Here is a 9,076-nt window from a genome sequence, read left to right on the forward strand (position 1 = left end):
CCCCACTAGACTGGCCTGGGGAGATAAAGCCAAAAAAGAAAGAGAAAAGTGGAAGAAGGAAATAGCAACCTAAGCTCTGTCATGTGCCCAAACGATGGAAATGCAGGTGAGAAGCATAGGAGAAGTGCCCCTTTCCTGACAACTTTGCCATAAACAAACTTACAGGCATGGCACACGTTCACATCACCTGCCCACAGGGGATTCCACCAGCCCTTGATCTGAGCATTGTGCCTATGCTGACGTCTTTCCCCCTGAAGTTCTTGAACCTCTCATCCCAACACTTGCAGAAATTTGCATAGAAGAAAGCATATGGAATGCACTAGGAAATGAATAGGTAGCAGTGCAGGAAAACAGGACACCGCCCCACCATTAGCTGGGATAGTTTGCATTTGACACGAGCAGGTGAGAAAATTATTAGTTGCACAAAGGTGCTACCAGGCCTGAGGCAATACAGGACTGCCATAAAAGGCAGCCCATGTCTCTTCTCTCTCATTCACTTCTCTCACCTCCTTCTCTGCAGGAATCAGGTGAGTGGGAAGCCTCTTATCCTCCTACTGCTTCAAGAGGGCTCTTTCCTGGCTGTAGGTCTCAGCTGTAAGGGGCATTTGGAGTCCAGGGCTGGGAGCTACGTCTCTGGGGAAAGGGGAAGGAGAGAAGGTCTTGTGTGGAGTGGGGCAAGGACTTGGCTTAGATGGTTCCTGGGCTCTGAGCTGGGCACTGCAGTGCAGGCCAGGAGGTGCTTTGGCTGCAGGGTGGTTGGGGCAGTGCTGCTTCTCACACGTCCCCGCTTTGTGTTTGTCCCTGTCCTCTGTGCCAGGTGCACCTGTGACCCTGAGCCATGTCCTGCCGCCCCTCCTGCAACCCTTGCTGCCAGCCCTGTGGCCCCTGCCCGCTGGCCAACAGCTGCAATGAGTGCTGTGTCCGCCAGTGTCAGGACTCCCACGTCGTCATTGAACCCTCTCCAGTGCTGGTGACCCTGCCTGGCCCCRTCCTTCAGTCCTTCCCTCAGAACACCGTGGTGGGATCTTCTACCTCTGCTGCGGTTGGCAGCATCCTCAGCTGTGATGGAGTGCCCATCAACTCTGGGGGCTTTGACCTCTCCTGCATCACCAACTGCTATGGTGGCAGCAGGTGTCGTCCCTGTTAAATCTGCTGCCAACATCCATGGGCAAGGTTCTCCAAGATCTCAGAACCTGGTTCTGGGCAGGAGATAGAGCTTTGGGACATTGTACTTAGCTTTTCAAGCCATTGTTCCCTTCTTCTCTCTATTTTTGCTCTTTCTTTTGCTGCCCGTGTCTCCTCACGCCAGTCTAGTGGAGGAGACCTGTTGCCCTACCTCCCTCTTCGGCCCAGGCAGTGGGACACCCCCCTGCATCGTAGTGACTGCTCCTGGTGCCTTTTCTGGGCCATGCTGGGTATTTTTTTTCTCTACACTCAATAAAGCTGTTTTGCATCCAAGCCTTGGCGTCTGAGTCCTCCTTCATTCTGTAACAACTCCTGCAGTCTGCTCAGGGAAAACAACCGGAGGAAACAAATGGTGGGATTTCCTGTAGTGTATTTTCCTTTGTGTCTTTTCTCTCGGAGCTGACAAACTCATCCCTGGCTGCTCGGCAGCCAAAGGCCATCAGGGAGACTGGCTCCAAAGTGTGGCAGGAATGGGGAAGGGCCAGCCTACAACCTCATCTCTTTCTTCTCCTCCACTTTTCACCTGGTCTGGGCTTCATGGCCAGCACACAGGACCACGGGCAGATAAGATGTACTCCTTCAGCACAGGCAGRCAGCTGTCCAGACATGTGGGGCTGAGACAATTCACAAGTCAGGATTGATATCAGCCATACTTGGGATGCGTAGTGTCAAATGACTTTTGGTTGAGTTTGTGCGAATGACTTATGGTTTCACTATAAATTCATATTCTTCCACATATGGATGGATGTTACCTGACCATCAATGTCTTCCCTTTTGAACAAAACAGTGCCCAAGAATATCAGACAAAGAATGATGATTCTGGTGAACAAATAGTCAGCCAGAGACAGCTCAGAGATCATGGAGTCATAAAAAGGTTTGGGTTACAATGGATTGCAAGGATCATCTAATCCCACCCAGCTGACAAAGGCATGGGTGCCTTTATCTGGACCAGGATGTTCCAAACCCCATAAGTGAGAGACTGGAAGGATTGCTGGCTTGGAACATTCCAGATGTTTTTTTGTGGAGGAAGGTGCAGCCTGGGATCTGCCCTGGTGAGGCAATGCTCTGGACCATACACCCCATTCCCCAGACCTGCATCCCAACCCCGCAGTGGCCACCAATCCCTGGAAAACCAGAGGAGGCAACACCCCACCCTTGCACCCCAATCTAGTCCCAGAGTGGCCAGAAGTTCTACTAGGACCCAGAAAAGTCAAAGGTTATTTAACCTGAGACACAAGGCAAGAACATGTTTTTGACCCCACCTCTTCTTGGAATTTCTATAAGATGGACAYCATTTGAACCAGAAATGGTAGCTATGTTTGTTCTTTTCTATTTATTTTCTTTCTCTCTTTCCCTTTCTTCTTCAAAATCCCCTTCTCAGAATTTTGAGTAACTGAAAATCAGAAGGGCTTAGCCTCTGTTAAATTGAATGGACTATTAATGCTTTGGGARGTGTTTTGTGTTGATTGGATGCTCCTTGAAAGCTTTAACCAAAGTTCTTTGATTTTCTTAAGTTGCCAGTAAAGACTTTTTGGGTTTTTGTGACCCCTTGAGAATATCTTGTTGATACTTTTCCCATGTGTCTAACTCAGAGTACATGAAAAACCAAAACCCTTTTAAATGTCACATTGAACAAGATTTTGGGGACCTTACACTTTAATTGGCATAGTGTGCAGGGTACTCCTGAGGTGATGAAGTATTTTATATGGAGATAAATGCTCATTGCAGAATTAAGGAGAAATTAATTTGTGCTTGAAAATTATATTCTCCAGCAAAAAGGTCATGGACTCCTAGGTGAAAAACTTTCTGACCTGTTCTCCACTGATGGAATTGCTAACAGCTTTTAATGCTTGTCCAGACTGATAAAGAGGGATGTGGGCTGAGAAAATCTGGCAAAATCTGCAGTTAGTTGCAGAGAAAACCGGAATTCTGGCAAAAGATGGGGGAAAAAACCCAGCAAGGGCAAAGGTCTGGTATCCAGAAGGGTATAACTCTTAAATATGTTGAAGAGCAGCAACAGAAAGAACTGATTGAGTTTCAAATTGCCTTGGAGGCTGAAACAACAGCCCACCTGAGTGCAGATGGAGAATGGAATGCCCAGAAGAAGCTAGCCCAAAACCTGAAAAACCAGTTAAAAAAAGCTTGTCCAGAGCCAAGGAGCTTTGAAGTGGCAAATTAACACTGCTGAGGGGAGGTGTGGGGAAGGAACTTGGGTTTTTCAGCCCTGAGGAAAAGGTGGGCTCAAATGTGATGTCACAACCCTTAGCCCTTGCCAGTTATTAAACAAATTGCAATTAAGCAAAACGAAATCCTCCCTGCACACTAAACTCCATCCATGAAAATTGAGGAGGAAGAGAGGGAGGCAGAACTCCCTGAGTATGGTGTTTCCTTCCTCTCCTCCCCAAAAAAGGGATTGAAGTCAGCAAAGCCAATAATCCTCCACTTCCTTTCACCTCAAGCTCTGCCTGCTAGCGAAGACAAAATTCATTTATCAGGAGGCAGAGTCTAGGGTAATAATAGCTCACTCTGCGACAGAGCTGGTTAAGTTACAAGAGAAAATCAGCAATTGTCCCAAAGGAAATGGAACAGAGAATGTTTTGAAAAATTCACTGATGGGAGGTTTAAGATAATTTAAAGAGGTGAGCACTCTAATATGAGAGTTGACATTAATGTTGACATTATCTTCCCTTAATGTCAACCAATCCCTTTACACTAGCAAAGAACAAAATATGAGCAGATAAARGTGAAAACATAAGTTTACTAATGAACAGAACAAAAATAACATTAAWTTACTGCTAGATACAAAATTGCTGAACCTCACCAATCCTATGGGAGCAAAGAGAGACATGAAATTACGAAAATATCCTTCCCAAGGTGGCGGCTGGCAGGGGTGGCCGCCGGGCTTGAAGGACAAGGGGAAGATGACATCACACCCTTTCCTTCCAAGATGTCCACCCTCCAGGCGACAATATGGTCCTGGTATCAAAGGGACAGGATAATGGTAAACCCTACTGGGGAAGGCAGGAGCCTACAGATCAGTTCTAGGGGCAGATGAAGACTCTCCAGCTCATGTGGCCCTGCATCGCTGCCACTTCCTCCTGCCATTTGTGGCGATCATGCTGCTTCTGTGCTCTGCACTGTGGCTGTGGTGGTGTTAAAAAATACACCAGTTTAAATTTTTTTATATAACTTTAGTCAAAGATATTGTTTACCTTTACCCTAGGGGAAGGGTGCTAAAGTTTCTTTGCAGGAAATAAAATAATGCCTTAACTTTCTAACATTAAAATGTTATTGGAGAGTTTTTGTTTTTCCCACCGTTTCAATGAGAGTGGTGGGGAAAAGACAGGTCTGTCCACACCAGCACGGAGTGGTCTGGTCCCAGGAACTTGCTCGCTTTTCTTTCTTCTGCCAAATTTTTCAAAGTTAATTTCAAAACAGTTTCTAATGGCAAACTGCAGTCCTTACAAGTGGCTACAGTTGTAAACCCAAAGCAGGCACCTTCATAGCCACCAGATCTCGCCTTCAGAAAAAGCTGCCATGAAAGAGTCTCTGTTTCCATGTCCTTCTTTYCTGGAGGGGGGCCGATCCATCTGGRCTGGCTTRCTGGAGTGGGTTTGCCCGTGGCGACAGGCAGAACCTGTGGGATCCACCTTCTGGCAGCTCAACACTGCTAACTATAGTCGCTCTGAGACAAGGGGAAAAATACTGAAAAGAGAACCCAAAAATGGAGAAGTCTCTGCCCAAGCAAGACCAAGAACCCAGCCAGGCAGTAGCCCATGGGAGTGTTCCGTTCACAGGAATGGGGACTGCACTGTGTAGACTGAATATGGTAGATACTGATCCCAGCTTGTGAATCACCTCAGCCTTGCATGTCTGGGAGGCAGCTGGGCCTTGCCAGGTAATGAAAGAGTGTATGGGGTGCATATCTCATCTGACTGACCATCTATAGTAACTGACCATCTGTGCTGACCAGGGAATGTAGACCGGGTGATGGAGGGGAGGAGAAGGCAGAGGCGAGGCTGGGGCTGTCCCAGGACCTGTTTCCCACCCCTATTGCTGCCACCCTTCAAAGTCAGGGTCTCTCTGAAGACCATTCTCTGTGGAGCAGCCACAGAAGATTTTGACAGCTCCAATAGAAAAAGGCACAAATTCACTGCAGGGAATCCCAAACTTTGCTTTCTCCAACTTTTCCCTTGAGCAGATTAGAAGAGTTGTCATGGAAAGAAGAAGGACTCGGAAGCCATGGCTTGGTTGCAACACAATTTTATTAAGCTTAAAGAAGAAAAGGAGGTGGCTCGCAGAGAGCACCTGGAAGACCCACTGAGACGCAGTGGAGCTTTTGCAGGGTGTCCATCTGCACACCCTAAAGAGGGAGGGAAGGCAACAGGTGCTCCCAGGTTGGTCTGGGGAGACACAGACAGAAAAAGAAAGAGAGAAAACAGAGGACAAGAAGGGGACAACGGCTTGAAATTCTAATTACAGTGYCCCAAAGATCTATCTTCTGGCCAGATTCAGGTTCTGAGGTCTTGCAGGTTCTTGCCCAAGGCTGTTGCCAGCAGATTTAGCAGGGAGGACAACATCTTCCACCATAGCAGTTGGTGATGCAGGAGAGGTCAAAGCCCCCAGAGYTGATGGGCACTCCACCACAGCTGAGGATGTTGCCAACAGCAGCAGAAGTGGAAGATCCCACCACGGTGTTCTGAGGGAAGGACTGAAGGACGGGGCCAGGCAGGGTCACCAGCACCGGTGAGGGCTGGATGGCCACGTGGGAGCTCTGGCACTGGCGGACACAGCACTCATTGCAGCTGTTGGCCAGCGGGCAGGGGCCGCAGGGCTGGCAGCAAGGGTTGCAGGAGGGTGGGCAGCAGGACATGACTCGGGGTCACAGGTGCACCTGGCACAAAAAACAGCAAAAAGTGAGGACACGTGAGAAGCAGCACTGCCCCCAACCACCCTGCAGCCAAGACACCTCCTGGCCCACACTGCAGTGCCCAGCTCAGAGCCCAGCAGCCACCTGAGCCAAGTCCCAGCTCTCTCTGCACAAGACCTTCTCTCCTCTGCCCTCTCCCAGCACAAGCAGCTCCCAGCCCTGGGCTTCAAATGCCCCTTTCAGCTGAGACCTACAGCCAGGAAAGAGCCGCTCTTAGAGCAGGAGAATGAGGAGGAAGAGAAGGAGGAGAAGAAGCCTCACACTCACCTGATTCCTGAGGAGAAGGTGAGAGAAGTGGATGAGAGAGCAGAGACATGGGCTGCCTTTTATAGCAGTCCAGCACTGCCTCAGGCCCAGTAGCACCTTGGTGGAAGTAATAATTTTCTGACCAGCTCATGTGAAATGTGAACCATCCAGCTAATAGTTGGGGCTGTGTCCTGGTTTCCTGCATTGTGGTCTTCATTTCCTGGCTTCTGCCACGTTCTTTCCTATATGAAAGGCTATTTCTGTAATTGCTGYGATGAGATGCTCAGTGATTTCCAAGGCACAAAGATGTTAGCACCGGTAGAATGCTCTGATCAATGACTGTTGGCATCCCTTGTGGGAAGGTAATRTTCACCTGGGTAATTTTTGGGTGGTTTGTTTACAGCAAAGTTGTCAGGAAATGGGCACCACTCTTGTGCTCCTTGCTCACCTGCCCAAGCATTGCCACATGAAGAGAGATGACAGAGCTTTTCAATGTCCTTTTCTTCTTCCACTTTGCTCCTTCTTGTCTACTGCTCTCTGTGTCTCCCTGGCCAGTCTMGTGGGGATGTGTAGCCTTCTCTCCCTCAGCAGGGATGGCTGATGGACACCCTGCAAGAGCTCCTCTGTGTGTTAGTGGCTGCTGCTGGTGGCCTCTGTGAGCCACCTCCTTTTCTTCCTCAGACACAATAAAGATGTGCATCCAAACCTTGCCCTCTGGGTCATCCTTCATTCTATGGCAACACTTTCAGTCTGCTCACAGAAAAACGTGGAGAAGCTCTGGATTGGAGTCCCTGCAGTCGATTTTACTTTGTGTCCTTTCCCTTGGAGCTGATTAAGAACATCCCTGGCTACTCCCCAGCCAAAGGCCACCAGGAAGATCCTGGAAGCAAAGGGTGTCAGAGAATATGGGAAACAATCTTCACTGCAGGGGAACAACTTCATCCCTCCTTCTCCTCCTCTCCCATATCCACTCCATGAGCAGCACACAAGGTCCAAGACATGACACCCTTTGTAYACCTGGACCTCCTACACTCCTTCAGCACCTGGCAGGGCCCAGGTGCTGTCCAGACATGTAGGGCTGAGGTGATGTACAAGTTGGGATCAGTGTCTGCCACAATCAGGCTGTGCAGAGAACAGCAATGTGTAACATTTGTCCATTGCTCCTCCATGTGTCAACATCTCACACAGCTATAACCTCCCTTAAAATGCAATAGCATGGAACAGGTTTTTTATGCCTAGGAGCACACCAAGTTACCTATAGGATGGGTTTTGCTGTGTGGCTGACTGCCTACTCGTGTGTTCTGGCCAATATTTCCAGAGGGCCCAGCGCCACTGGCTGATTAATTCCTCTGCTACTTGACCAAGAGGGTTTAAAGCACAAAAGAAAGAACCACTGAGCKTATCAGTTGTCAGAGGACTGTGATCCTCCAGTTACCCTATATAGTGAGAGTGAAATGATTCCTGCTGTCTTTTGAACACCTGGAGCTGTGAAGTATCACACCATAAAGAGAATCACTTGTGCTTTAGTTAAAGATATAAATTATACTTCACAAGCATTAACGGGTCTGAGTAAAGAAATTACAAAAGACAGAGAAAATGCCCTTGAAAATAGAGCAGAAATTGACTACTTGGTGTTGAGACATAATCATGGACATGAAGAATTTAAAAGAATGTGTTGGTTCACTCTTTCCAATAACTCCCAACTAATAGAAAAGAAAGAAACAACTAAAGAAACCAGCCACAAGTACTACAGAGAGAGAAGGACTAGATTTCTCTCGGCTGGTTTCRTGGCCCAACACTGCTCAACTTAGGCTGGTTAAAACACTTTGTTACACTTGCTATGATGGGATGTGGTACTCATGATCTAAATCACTTGTTGTATAATTCAGTGCTTACTGCTGTGTAGACTCGGTTGAAAAAACAACTGGATATGACTCCTGAAAGAAATATTAAAGTCTCAAAGGGGGGATTTATTCTTTCTTCAAGAAGTCCTTGCAGCTGTGGTAGAAGATGGTGAAAACGTCTTTTGACTTTAGCACATAGTGTATGATCCCTGTATTCGTGRTTAATGCTTAATTTTGTAGCAGACAGTGCTTAGTACAAATAYCAGAGATTAATGTGGCCTCGTGTTAATTCCCCAATATCTGTGAATAATAATTCTTGTGCCAGCTAATGGTTCCTTATTTACTTGTATCAGGGAGTTTACTTGTACCAGCCAATATCTTAGTTTTGAGAGCAAGGATTGTGTGTCAGAGTGGAGAATGATAAGAGAAGTACATTATGACCACATACTTGAGATATTCTCACGGAGAAGATTCATCAGAAGATCTGGAACCATATCCAAACAAGTCCATTAGCATGTATGCAGGTATTCCAAAAAAGTGATGAATATGTACTGGTTTTAAGACTGTTGGATTGCTGGGCATKCTTTGAGGAGTTATCTGCATGTATCCAGAGCTGCTAATAAAGTAATGTCAGCTTTCTGACCCAGGAAATCGGTTGGAGAATTGCCTTGGTTTGAAAGACAGGTGTCTGCCAAGGAACCTCCCTTGGAATGAAAAACATAGGCCCCCTTCCCTCTGAATTATTACAGTTTTGAAATGAAGGGTTTTTCAGGCAAAGATATGGGAAAAGGAATAACAGTTCTTGACTAGAGTGTGTAACAAGGCAAACAAACAGCAAACAGAAGCACAAACCCAGCGCCAGCCTCCCCCG

General features: G+C 47.4%; 2 protein-coding genes across 2 annotated transcripts; one reads left to right on the top strand and one right to left on the bottom strand.

The window, feature by feature from the left end:
- Positions 1-446: 446 nt before the first annotated feature.
- On the top strand, positions 447-1,178 carry LOC130587263 (feather keratin Cos1-1/Cos1-3/Cos2-1-like). Its single transcript, XM_057388234.1, has 2 exons — positions 447-527; positions 818-1,178. Exon 2 carries the CDS (start codon positions 839-841, stop codon positions 1,145-1,147), a length of 309 nt encoding a protein of 102 aa, XP_057244217.1. The 5' UTR covers positions 447-527; positions 818-838; the 3' UTR covers positions 1,148-1,178.
- A 4,254-nt stretch (positions 1,179-5,432) lies between these two features.
- On the bottom strand, positions 5,433-6,463 carry LOC130587262 (feather keratin Cos1-2-like). Its single transcript, XM_057388233.1, has 2 exons — positions 6,383-6,463; positions 5,433-6,079 (listed from the first exon to the last, which is right to left on the bottom strand). The coding sequence occupies exon 2, from the start codon at positions 6,056-6,058 to the stop codon at positions 5,747-5,749; it is 312 nt and encodes a 103-aa protein (XP_057244216.1). The 5' UTR covers positions 6,059-6,079; positions 6,383-6,463; the 3' UTR covers positions 5,433-5,746.
- Between the last annotated feature and the right edge of the window lie 2,613 nt (positions 6,464-9,076).

The sequence above is a fragment of the Malurus melanocephalus genome, unplaced genomic scaffold, assembly GCF_030028575.1.
Source record: "Malurus melanocephalus ecotype Western Australia unplaced genomic scaffold, MMel_1.1 scaffold_1696, whole genome shotgun sequence".
NCBI classification, from domain to species: Eukaryota; Metazoa; Chordata; class Aves; order Passeriformes; family Maluridae; genus Malurus; species Malurus melanocephalus.